Source organism: Mobula hypostoma, chromosome 5 (genome assembly GCF_963921235.1).
Source record: "Mobula hypostoma chromosome 5, sMobHyp1.1, whole genome shotgun sequence".
NCBI classification, from domain to species: domain Eukaryota; kingdom Metazoa; phylum Chordata; class Chondrichthyes; order Myliobatiformes; family Myliobatidae; genus Mobula; species Mobula hypostoma.
Genome location: NC_086101.1, coordinates 7,134,010 through 7,147,481, shown reverse-complemented (window position 1 = coordinate 7,147,481; position 13,472 = coordinate 7,134,010). Strand labels below are relative to the sequence as shown.

The 13,472-nt window shown below is 45.2% G+C and overlaps 1 protein-coding gene across 3 annotated transcripts in view; it reads right to left on the bottom strand.

Annotated features, from left to right (window-relative positions):
- The window catches only part of LOC134346539 (zinc-binding protein A33-like), a 28,785-nt gene that overhangs the window by 5,193 nt on the left and 10,120 nt on the right, over positions 1-13,472 (bottom strand). For 2 of the 3 annotated variants that reach the window (XM_063047948.1, XM_063047949.1), the window contains 4 exons: positions 10,521-10,616; positions 10,207-10,440; positions 6,506-6,528; positions 3,699-3,811 (listed from right to left, as the gene is read on the bottom strand). In XM_063047948.1, the coding sequence (XP_062904018.1) occupies positions 3,699-3,811; positions 6,506-6,528; positions 10,207-10,440; positions 10,521-10,616 (466 nt within the window). The remainder of the gene's footprint in view (positions 1-3,698; positions 3,812-6,505; positions 6,529-10,206; positions 10,441-10,520; positions 10,617-13,472) is intronic. The other variant, XM_063047951.1, reaches the window with a different exon arrangement.

Sequence of the window (13,472 nt, the reverse complement as noted above, 5' to 3'; positions counted from 1 at the left end):
GAAGCTTTAGCCCCTCCAGAAGGAAAACCCTCTCCCCAACCCCACTGAGTATATTTACATGGATGCAACATTGTGTATCAAAGACTCTAACCATCCAGGCCATGCTCTCTCCATGCTACCACCAACGGGCAAGGGGTATCGGAGCCTTGGGCCTCGCATCACCAGGTTCAGGAACAGTTATTATCCCTCAACCATCAGACTCCTGAACCAGGGTGGATAACTTCACTCACCATAACACTGAGTTGATACACAATCTACAGGCTGACTTTCAGAGACTCCAAAACTCATGTTCCCAGTTTTGTTTTTTTGTACAATTTATATTCTTTTGCACATTGGTTGTTTGTCAGTCTTTGTTTCTGTGTCGTTTTTTTTCATAAATTCAATTGCACTTTACTTTTCTGTAAATGCCTGCAAGGAAACTAATCTCTAGGTAGTATCTGGTAGCACACACATAATTTGATAATAATATGTTTTATTTAGCTCTCATCTCCGTGACAAAGGACGATACATTATTCAGTAACCATATCTTTAATTGTAAGCTCCCTCATGAGGAGAAATACATTCCCAATGCCTATCAGGCAGTCTTCACAGAATATTCTATGTTTCATTAACATCACCTCTTAATTCTTGCAGACTGGCAAGCAGAGGGTCGACCTTGCCTGCAAAGGCAAACCTTCATCCAAAGAAATAAGTGAACCTTCTCTGAACTGCCCGCAAAGCAAGTGTATCCCTCCTCAAAACTTCAAACCTCTTGTGACAGCCGTATTCTCCCTGCCTCTCTATTCATTTTACCTGCATGCGGCTTCTCAGTTCTTCATGAATACAGGGATCCACATGACATGACAATTCAATAGTCTCGCTCTCTCTTCCTCCATCTCTCCTCTCTCTTTCCCTCTCCCTCCCCTTCGCTGTCCCCTTCATTCTCTCCTTCTCCTTCACTCACTCTCTCCCCTCCCCTTCTATCCTCCTCCTCCTACCTCACCCTACTCCCTCTTCCTCACTCTCCCTCTCCTCCTATCTCTCTCTCTGTCTCTCCTCACTGTGTCTTCTCTCTCTCTCTCACTCTCCATTCCCTTCCTCTCACACTTTCTGCTTCTCCTTCTCTCTCCCCACCTCTCTCAATTTACCTATCTCCCTCTTCCTGTCTTGCTCTCTCTGCTCTCCCCCTTTCTTTCACACTTTCTCCTTCCTCCTCCTCTCCTCTTCCTTCTCCCCTCTCATCTCCCTCCCTCTTCACCCTCCTCCTCTTTCCCTCTCCTTTACTCCCTTCCTCTTTCTCAAACACATTCTCCTCCCCTTTTCTCTCTCCCCACCTCTGTGTCCATCTCTCTCTCTTTCACTCTCTTTGTCTCACTCTCTCCTTCTCTCGCTCCCTCTCTTTCTATCTCTCTCTCGCTATCTCACTCTCCATTTCACTCTCTCCCTCTCCTTCACTTTCTGCCTCACTTTCTTCCCTCCTTCTCTCCCCCTCCTGCTCCCCCTTGCATCCCCTCCATAAGACCATAAGACATAAGAGCAGAATTAGGATATCTGGCCCTTCGAGTCTGCTCCACGATTCAATCATGGCTGATCCTTTTTTTTTTATCTGCTCCTCAACCCCAGTTCCCTGCCTTCTCCCCATAACCTTTGATGCCATATTCAATCAAGAACCTATCAATCTCTGCCTTAAATACACCCAACGACTGGGCCTCCACAGCTGCATGTGGCAACCAACAGATTCCATAAATTCACTACCCTTTGGCTAAAGAAATTTCTCCACATCTCTGTTTTGAAAGGGAGCCCCTCTATCCTGAGGCTGTGCCCTCTTGTCCTGGACTCTCCCACTATGGGAAACATCCGTTCCACATCTACTCTGTCTAGGCCTTTCAATATTCAAGAGGTTTCAATGAGACCACCATCATCCTTTTGAATTCCAGCGAGTACAGACCCAGAGCCATCGAACATTCCTCATATGATAATCCTTTCATTCCTGGAATCATCCTTGTGAACCTCCTCTGGACTCTCTCCAATGCCAGCACATCTTTTCTAAGATGAGGGGCCCAAAACTGTTCACAATACTCAAGGTGAGGCCTCAGAAGTGCCTTATAAAGCCTCAGCATCACATCCCTGCTCTTGTATTCTAGACCTCTTGAAATGAATGCTAACATGGCATTTGCCTTCCTCACCACTGACTCAACCTGCAAGTTAACCTTCAGTGTGTTCTGCTCAAGGAAACCCAAGTCCCTCTGCAACTCAGATTCCTGGATTATATCACCGTTTAGAAAATAGGTCGCACATTTATTTCTACTACCAATGTGCATGACCATACATTTTCCAGCATTGTATTTCATTTGCCACTTTCTTGCCCATTTTCCTAATCTGTCTATAAGTCCTTCTGTATCCTACCTGTTTTCTCAACACTACCTGCCCCTCCACCAAACTTCATATCATCTGAAAACTTGGCAACAAAGCCATCTATTCCATCATCTAAATCATTTGTATATAGCATAAAAAGAAGTGGTCCCAACACCGACCCTTGTGGAACACCGCTAGTCACTGGCAGCCAACCAGACAAGGACCCTTTTATTCCCACTCACTGCCTTCTTTCAATTAGCCAATGCACTAACCATTCCTGCAATACCACGGGCTCTAACTTGGTAAGCAGCTTCATGTGTGGCACCTTGTCAAAGGTCTTCTGAAAGTCCAAGTGTACAATATCCACTGTATCCCCTTTATCCATCCTACTTGTAATCTCCTCAATGAAATCCAACAGGTTTGTCAGGCAGGATTTTCCCCAAAGGAAACCATGCTGACTTTGTACTATCTTGTCCTGTGTCACCATGTACTCCATCACCTCATCCTTAACAAATGACTCTAACATCTTCCCAACCACTGAGGTTAGGCCAACTGGTCTATAATTTCCTTTCTGCTGCCTTCCTCCTTACTTAAAGAGTGAGTGACATTTGCAATTTTCTAGTCCTCTGGCACCATGTCAGGGTCCAATGATTTTTTAAAGGTTATTTCTAATGCCACCACAATCTCTAACACTACCTCTTTCAGAACCCTTGGGTGTGGTTCCTCTGAGCCGGGTGACTAATGAACCTTTAGGTCTTTCAGCTTTTTGAGCACCTCCTGTCTTGTAATAGTAACTGCACCCACTTCTCTTCCTTCACACACTGCAACATCAGGCATACTGCTAGTGTCTTCCTATTATTTCTCCTGCCTCGTGTTCTAGTGGTCCTATATCCACTCTCATTTCTTTTTTTTATCTTTAAAATACTGAAAAAGTTTTTACTATCCACTTTGATATTATTTGTTAGCTTGCTTCCATATTTCATCTTTTCCCTTCCAATGATTTTTTAGTTGCTTTCTGAAGGTTTTAAAAAACTTCTATCATCCCACTAGTTGTTGTATTGACTTTCTTTTCCTTTTACAATCGCTTTGACTTCCCCTGTCAGTCACAGTTATGCTGTTTTACCACTGGAGTATTTTCCTTCCCCTCCTCCTCCTCTTTCCTTCTCTACGTCCCCCTATCCCCTTCTCTCTCTCTCTCTCCAGCATTTTGTGTAACTCCTGTACCAGCCATGCTTGGGTATATAAAGAAGCACTGAAGCTGGTTTTAACTGCATTCTATAAGAATACAGAAATTGAAGTAGTTTTCATGTTACTTATGCACTGCAAGATGAAATCCAGCATACACAACAGAGTAGGAGTTTTACCTGGATTGATGTTGTCAAACATTTCTTTCCAAGCCAAGAAGAAGGTGAATCCGAATTTTCTGATAGACAGGGCACCATCTACCACTGGCAGTACCTCATGGTCCTTGCTATTCCTGAAAATGTGAAGCCGTCAGTAAGAAATGAAATATAGCCCAATAAGGGTGCTAAACTTTTAACATACTCTAAATCTCATTAAAAGACATTAAGGTACTTTACGTATTTTTCAGATACATTAATTGCAAAAGAGAAGTGAGAGTGAATCGTCGTCGTGTCGTGGCCATCCCTCAATAGTCAATATCAGACCGCTGAGAAACAGTGCTGGAGAGGTAGTAATGGGGGAGCAATGAAATAGCAAGCAAACTGAATAGGTATCTTGTGTCAGTCTTCACTGTGGAAGACACTAGCAGTACGGTGGGTGTTCTAGGTGCCAGCGGGGATGAAGTGTGAGAAGTCAGCATTACTAGAGAAAAGGTTCTTGGGAAACTGAAAGGTCTGAAGGTGGATAAGTCACCGGGACCAGATGCTGTAGACCCCAGAGTTCTGAAAGACGTGGCAGAAGAGATTGTGGAGGCATTAGTAATGGTTTTTCAAGAATCACTAGATTCTGGAATGGTTCCAGAAGACTGGACAATTGCAAATGTCACTCCACTCTTCAAGCAGGAAAGAGGCAGAAGAAAGGAAACTATAGGCCCATTAGTCTGACCTCAGTGGTGGGAAAAATACTTGTAGGCATATAATAAAATAGGCCACAGTCAGCATAGTTTCCTCAAGCGAATCTTGTCTGACAAAGCTGTTGGAATTCTTTGAAGAAATTAAAAGCAAGATAGTCAAAGGAGAATTGGTTGATCTTGTCTCTTGGATTTTCAGAAAACCTTTGAAAAGGTGTCACGCATGAGACTGCTTAACAAGCTATGAGCTCATAGTATTACAGGAAAGGTCCTAGCAAGGACAAAGCAGTGGCTAATTGGCAGGAGGCAAAGAGTGGGAATAAAGGGAGCCTCTTCTGGCTGGCTGCCGGTGGCTAGTGGTGTTCCACAGGAGTCTGTGTTGGGACTGATTCTTTTTACATTATATGTCAATGGTTTGAATGATGGAATTGATGGCTTTGTGCAAAGTTTGCAGACGATATGAAAATAGGTTGGGGGGTAGGTAGTTTTCAGGAAGTAGAGAGGCTACAAGAGGACTTAGACAGACTAGGAGAATAGGCAAAAGAGTAGCAGATGAAATACAATGTCAGGAAGTGTATGGTCATGCACTTTGGTAGAAGAAATGAAAGGGTTGACAATTTTCAAAATGGAGAGAAAATACAAAGAACTGAAGTGCAAAGGGACTTGGGAGTCCTTGTGCAGGATTTTCTAAAGGTTAACTTGCAGGGTGAGTCTGTGGTGAGGAAGGCAAATGCAACATTAGCACTCATTCCAAGAGGACTAGAATATAAAAGCAAGGATGTAATGTTGAAACTTTATAAAGCATTGGTGAGGCCTCACTTGGAGTTCTGGGCCCCTTATCTTTGAACGGATGTGCTGAAACTGGAGAGGGTTCAAAGGAGGCTCACGGAAATTACCAGCAACTTTGATGTGTGTTGCGTGAATTTCCAGCATCTGCAGAATTCCTGTTGTTCACGGAAATTATTCCTGAATTGAAAGGCTTGTCACATGAAGAGCATTTGAATATTCTGGGACTATGTTCACTAGAATTTAGAAGAACGAGGGGTGACCTTATTGAAAAGGCCTTGATAGAGTGGATGTGGAAAGGATGTTTCTTATGGTGGGAGAGTCTAAGTCCAAAGGACACTGCCTCAGAATGGAGGGGCATCCTTCTAGAATGGTCTTTAGCCAGAAGGTGGTCAATCTGTGGAGATCCTTGCCGCAGGCAGATGTGGAGGCCAAATCTTTATGTATATTAAAACAAAGGTTGATAGATTTTGATTGATCAGGGCATGAAGGGATATGGGGAGAATTGGGGCTGAGAGGAAAATTGCATTAAATGGTGTAACAGATTTGATGGCTCAAATGCCCTAAATCTGTTTCTATATCTTATGGTCTTTATCAATCTCTACCTTCCCACACACATACCCCTCCATGTTTCTATCATCCGTCTGCCTATCTCTGTCGGTCAGGGTCATCCATGGATGTGGTGTCCCAGCTGTGTACCTGATATGCAAGCCAGAGCAGTACGATATGGAAAGCCAGCCGTAGGCTCCAGCTCTCCACGCAGCTGATAAATACACAGGAACGGCACAGATCAAGACACCAGTGGCATCGTTGAAATGGCTAGACAGCATTGACCTCGACATAGAACTGCCTCAGGGGCTTCGGCTCTGAATTTTTCCCTCGGGATTCGCTCCAGAAGACTTCCCCATGAGCCACAAGGCAGCAGAGGTTTGAGATCAGGGGTTTTCATCTCCTAGGTGAGCTGCCAATCATGGCTGCTGAGCCCCATCTGCCCAAAGCAACTGTTAATAAAGTGCAGTAACCCATTTTTGCCCCTCCTCCTGTCAATAGAAACGGTTTGACCAGCGTTAGCAGCCCAGCCTCACATGAATGTGTGCCTGCCAAGGAGTCCCTTAAATGTCCCTGAAGTATCTACCTGTGCCAGCGCCCGTGCCAGCACCCCTGGCAGTGCGTGCCACACACTCTTAGTGTAAAGAAAACTATCACTGACATCTCCTCTGTACTTTTCCCCAGGTTGTATTAGCCATTTCTGGTGTGGGAAAGCTGTCTCTGGCTGTCCATTCATAGGCCATGAATAGCTTTCTGAAATATTTTTCCAGCCTGTGCAGAATTTCAGTGAAGAAAATGTCTTACCTGTTCATATAATGAATTTCTTTCTGAAAACAAAAATGCAGATACAACTTAGTATTCAGGAATATTCACCTGTACCCACAAAGTTCAGAGTAAATTTATTATAAAAGTATATATACTACCCTGAGATTCATTTCCTTCTGGGCACACTCACAGAATTGGAAGGTGCTCAGAATTCAAGTTTTCTGAGCCGCCGATGCGCAGACAGGAAAGCTGCCCGCCACCCCCCCCCCGCCAGAGCACACTCAGACTGTTGATGCGAAACAATCCATTTCACTCTATGTCTTGATGCAAATTTGGCAAATAAAGGTAGTCTTTTTCTTCAGTTTGCTTGTAAGTTTAGTGATGAGGGACTTCAGTTATGAATGATTATGACAGAGTGAGTCTGCGAGTGGAAGTTCAGGATGAGCTTTGTAAAGAGTGCATAGAACATAAAACATGAAGCAGTTTAGCACAATATAGGCCCTTCGGCCCACAATGTTGTGCCACGCTTTTAACCTACTTCAAGATCAAAGTAACCCTTCCCTCTCTCAATTCCTCCCGTTTTCTTTCATCTGTATGCCTATCTAAAAGTCTCTTAAGTGTCCCGAATATTCCATGTGCTTGCCACTGTAAACAAAATCTATCTCTGACAACCACCCCCCTCCATGTATTTCAATTTATTGCCATTGTCTCTGCCCTGGGAATATTTCTCTGACTGTTTGCTCTACCTTTGCATCTTATCATCTTGTACACCTCTATCAAGTCACCTCACATTGTCCTTTGCTTCAAAGCGAAAAGCCCTAGCTCACTAAACCTACCCTCTTAAGACATGTTCTCTAATCCAGGCAGCATCCTGGTAAATCTCCTGTGTGCCCTCTCTAAGGCCTCCACATTCTTTCCCTAATGAGGTGATCAGAACTGAACACAGTATTCCATGTGTGGTCTAACCAGAGTCTTACAGAGGTGCAACATTACCACCCAGCTCTGGAACTCAATTTCCAACTAATGAAGGGTAACATATTATAAGCCATCTTCACCACCCTTCAAATTGCATGGCAATTTTGAGGGATATATGGTCTAGGACTCTGTTCCGACACACTGCTAAGTATCCTTTGCACTCTGCCTTCAAGATCAATCTTTTCTGGATTGAACTCCATCTGTCACTTCCAGCTCAGTTCTGCATCCTGGCAACATTCCATTGTAAACATATGAGTAGACTCTAAAATCATTCAAAAGAAATCTTGGGGAGGTTTGTTTAACAGGATGGTAAGAGTGGGATATCTTAGTGTGACGGCGTCCTGAATTACCCCTATAAACTGTGCTCAATTACCCCTATGAACTATGCTTTTGAAAAGAGAGAGAGAGAGACGAAGACTAACTTTTGGACTGTCACTTTAAGGCACAAGGAACTTTTGGATTTCTGCTGAGTTGGAGAGAGAGAGGGCACCGAGCAGCTCGTAAGTCACTATGGTGACCGAGGGCGGCACTATTTGATGGACAATCAATGTTATAGTTTCTCTGGAGGTTTATACTTCCCGAGGACAATTGCCTGCTTGTACATTTCTTACACAGACAAAGGAAGGAGGTGTTATTTGAATGACAATTGGTTCTCAGTACAGTGAGATAAATAGGAGGTCAGATGATATAGACCTCAGGCACATGTTTTGGACACTGAATGAGCTTTGTTGTGCCCACAGAAAAAGTGGGTTTTTGGAGGATCGATCAGGCAGATCGATCAGCAGCTCTTGCAATGAGAAAAGGGATTGGCTGGTGGGGAGTTGTCCATGTGTCCACCCTTGCCTGGGTTGATAGCTCCATCACAGAAAACTGGTCCCCTTTGTTGTGGTCACAGTCGGTGACTTTTAAAGGATTCCGGAGGACAACAGGAAGATCGACGGCGACAGCTCACCTGAAGACTCAAATCTCTCTCTCTCTCTCTCTCTCTCCATTACTACTCAACTCAACACCATGAACTGAACTGAACGTTACTCATCATCGTAAGACTATCTATTTACCCCTAGACTTGAAGAAGTTTGGGTTTCATATTTTCCACACTTACTGATTTACTTACTTATATATAATCATTGTTAACCTGTTTGATTTATCTATATTTATATTACTGTATTGCATAGTTACTAATAAATAATATTAGTTAATAGCAATACTGGACTCCAAAGTGCTTTCCATCTCTGCTGGTTCTTTAAGCCGTCATGGGGTATGTGACAATAGCTTATACAGAGTGGTTACAACAATCCTATTCGTGCATTTTTGGGTTTAGTGCACATAGCAATAACTTCAGCAACTGACTTCAGCCACCAACCTTCAAATATGTATATAGACTGTAGATTAAATTGAAAATACAGCTCTGAACAATGAGTTCCTAAAAGATGTGAATCACAGTTAACGAGAAGACCAGGCAGTGCTAATTAAGATGCATTCATGTGTCTGTGGTGTGGGTGCGATGTGGGAGCTGTGAAGGTTGTGTGCAGTTCAAAGGAAGCATTGAAATGTGGAATTGTCCTTTGATCATGAAGTGTTGTGCAGGGTTGAGTCGAGCAGACTCCGTGCTCCAGAAGGATCTCCACATGATGATTGGTGTGTCTCACTTTGTGGAATAAGGACACTGCTTCATATCCAACAGCTAAGTCTCTCCAATGACTTTGTTCACCCGACAACCAATCCCACATTTAAGAGAAAGCAAGGTAAATATACTAAGGCAAGACATAGACACAAGTGATCCCTCAGATGCTGGGAATCCAGAGCAACACACACAAAATTCTGGAGGGACACAGCAGGTCAGACAGCATGAATGGAAAGGAATAAACAGTGGGCTGAGACCTTTCATCGAGACGGGAAAGGAAGGGAGTAGGAGCCTAAATAAAAAGGCAGCAGTGGGGGAAAAGTACAGGCTGGCGTGTGAGAGGTGAGACCAGATCAGGGGGGAGGTGGGTGGGAATGAGGTGAGAAGCCGGGAGGGAATAGATGGAAGAGGTAAAGCTCTGAAGAAGAAAGGATCTGATAGGAGAGGATAGTGGACCTTGGCAGAAAAAGAAGAGGCTTCTCTGTGAGTTACCAGGGGTCACTTTCAGAAATCTACGGCCTTGGGACCCTAAGATCCCTCTATATTCAAGAATAACACAAGTAAAATGCCTGATGAGTTCAGCAGGTCAGGCTGCATCTAGGGAGGGGAATAAACCATCGTTGCTTCGGGCTGAGATCTGATCAGGCCTGTTCATTGCTGCTGCTTGGTTTGCTGGGTTTCTCTGGCATGTTGTGGTATGTTGTAACGGGGGGGGGGGGGAACTAGTTCTCCCATGATAATGTGGGAAATAGCATGGAAATAACAGACATTATGTCAATAACTATTGTTAAACCTACACAAGTCACCAGCTTTGATCACCTTGCTATGGTAATGACCCAATGGCAGAGGGTAAAGATTAGGGCAGATTCATTTGAAATGTCACATGGAAAGGATGAAGTGGTGTTCCTTAAAAAAAAGAAAATTATGGGGACATCAATTAACGTCTTTAAAATCATGATGTATTTTGAGGAAGTAAGCAGGAAGAATTTCAGATGGCATAAGGGACACAGCAGGTCAGGCAGCATTGATGGAGGGGACATTTCAAGCCAAGACCTTTCATCAGAACTCACTTCCTCAGAACTCATTTTGCAACAATGTTCATGTTCATGGAACTGAATTAAAATATTGATCCCTTCCCCACCTTCAGGAACAATGCTCCACTTTTCTCCCTCATCCGTTTCTGCAAATCTGAGATTTCCTCCTGAATGGAATGCAAGTTATCTTGAATTTTTCTCAGAGTTTCTTCCATGGTGTCCCGAATTGTCTTCTCTTGTTCCCTCAGGTTTCCAATGTACTCTTGTTCCTTCTCATTGAGAAACTGATGCATGCTATCAAACTCAGACGTGACATAGTCCTGCAGAGAACGTGACTGCACCTAGAAATGAAAAGTAAAATTTAATAAATGCCAGTGAAGGTAAATCACTGAGAATTGCAAAAAGCATTGGGAGACTTTACCCTGATTTCTCTGATCTTTTGTATCTGCTGCCTCTCCATCTCCAAAATCAGTGACTTCTTCGCCATGAGTAGCTCCAGGGAGGTTTTCACCTGAGCCTCGGATTGAGATAGAACAAGAAGTTCAAGTTTATTGTCATTCAGCCACACACATGTACGCAGCAAAATGAAACATTGTCCCTCTGGAGCCATGATGCTGGAGTCACAAACAGCCCACAGCACGAGAAGCACAAGACAGACACAAAATATTTTATTTAGGGATACAGTGCGGAGTGGGCCATACTCCCCGAGCTACCCCCGAGGACTGGGGAAACTAGAGGACCCAGAGAAAACCCATTACAACCTGACATACAGACACCTTTCAGACGAAACTGGGGGGGGGGGTACAGACTCCTTACAGACTCCACTGTGGGGGTACAGACTCCTTACAGTTTCCACCGGGGGGGGGGAGGTACAGACATCTTACCTGGGGGGGGGCGTGGTTCAGACTCCATACAGACTCCACCGGTGGGGTACTGACTCCTCACAGACTCCACTGGGGGGGGGGGGTGGTACAGACACCTTACAGACACCACCGGGGGGGGGGCGGGGTGCAGACTCCTCACAGACTCCACCAGGATAGTACAGACACCTTAGAGTGGGGTCCCCAACCTTTATCGCATTGCGGACCGGTTTAATACTGACAATATTCTTGCAGACCGGACGACCCGGGGTGGTGGGGGGGGTGGGGTAGGGTTGTCAACGGACAAGAGTAGCAGTCGAATTCGTTGCGTTTCCTCCGAGAAAGACTACAATGACCATGAAGCCTTGCACGGGCAACAGTTTGCACATGCGTGTAGGTGCCGATTTTTTTCTACAAATAGGTTTTGGCGATTCTGTTCAGGGGAGAGGTGTTAATCACGACCTGAATATAGGTGATAAGTGGCTAATACACTCAATTTTGTTTCTAAAAGGGTTTATCTAACAAATTTAATATTAAACGCACAGCGCATATTTTCCTTGCATGAATATATGTGATAAGTCAATAGCATCATTACATTTTAAGTAACGTTTGGATATTAAACACACAGCACATATTTTCCCCGTATGAATATATAAAATCATTGCAACACACCAATATCGCTGAATCAGTAGGAGCCCTGGGCTTGTTTTCCGGCAACAAGACGGTCCTATCGAGGGGTGATGGGAGACAGCGATACTCGAAGGAAGTTCCTTATGTCTGGTCTATTCCGCAATTTAGTTTTCGTTGCATTCATTGCAGAGATACGTTGGAAATGGGAGCAGCATTTTCAGTGCTTTCGTGGCTATCTCAGGATATTGAGCCTTGACTTTGATGCAGAATGCCGGCAGAGATGTTATGTCAAAAATACTTTTCAGCCCGTCGTTATTTGCAAGCTCGAGGAGTTGATCTCCTTCCTGCGCTGACATGGAAGATGCGTGTGTAATGACTTCGCGTGCGTTCAAGCTCAACAGTGGGCGTGACAGGGCACGAGGACAGGTGCAGCTGACTCATATCACCAAATCATATTGCTTCCTCGCGGCCCGGCAGCACATGCTTTGCGGCCCTGTGGTTGGGGACCGCTGCTTTAGAGACACGACTGGGGGGAGATGCAGACACCTCACAGACTCTACTGGGCGGGAGGGTACAGACTCCTTACAGACTTCACCTGGGGGGGGGGGTGCGGGTTGTGCAGACACTTTACAGACTCTACCGGGGCAGTACAGACACCTTACAGACTCTGCAGGGGAGGGTGTACAGACTCCTTACACAGGACACAGGGGAGAGTGTACATACTCCTTACACAGGACACAGGGGAGTGTGCACAGACTCCTTACACAGGACACAGGGGAGGGTGTACAGACTCCTCACACAGGACACAGGGGAGATTACACAGACTCCTTACACAGGACACAGGGGAGGCTGTACAGACTCCTTACACAGGACACAAGGGAGGGTATACAGACTCCTTACACAGTGCACAGGGGAGGGTGTACATACTCCTTACACAGGACATAGGGGAGTGTGTACAGACTCCTTACACAGGACAGAGGAGAGGGTGTACATACTCCTTACACAGGACACAGGGGAGAGTGTACAGACTCCTTACACAGGACACAGGGGACAGTGTACATACTCCTTACACAGGACACAGGCAGAGCGTACAGACTACTTACACAGGACACAGGAGAGAGTGTACACACTCCTTATACAGGACACAGGAGAGAATTTACAGACCCCTTACAAAGGAAACAGGGGAGAGTGTACAGACTCCTTACGCAGGACACAGGGGAGGGTATACAGACTCCTTACACAGTGCACAGGGGAGGGTGTACATACTCCTTACACAGGACATAGGGAGTGTGTACAGACTCCTTACACAGGACAGAGGAGAGGGTGTACATACTCCTGACACAGGACACAGGGGAGAGTGTACAGACTCCTCACACAGGACACAGGGGAGGGTGAATGGACTCCTTACACAGGACACAGGGGAGAGTGTACAGACACCTTGCACAGGACACAGGGGAGGTTGTACAGACTCCTTACACAGGACACAGGGGAGAGTGTACAGTCTCCTTATACAGGACAGAGGGGAAAGTGTACAGACTCCGTACACAGGACACAGGGGAGAGTGTATATACTACTTACACAGGACACAGGGGAGGGTGTACAGACTCCGTACACAGGACACAGGGGAGAATGTACAGACATCTTACACAGGACACAGGGGAGGGTGTACAGAGTCCATACACAGGACACAGGGGAGTGTGTACAGACTCCTTATACAGGACACAGGGGAGGGTGTACAGAGTCCTTACACAGGACACAAGGGAGGGTGTACAGACTCCTTATACAGGACACAGGGGAGAATGTACATTCTCCTTACACAGGACACAGGGGAGAGTGTACATTCTCCTTACACAGGACACAGAGGAGTGTGTACAGACTCCTTA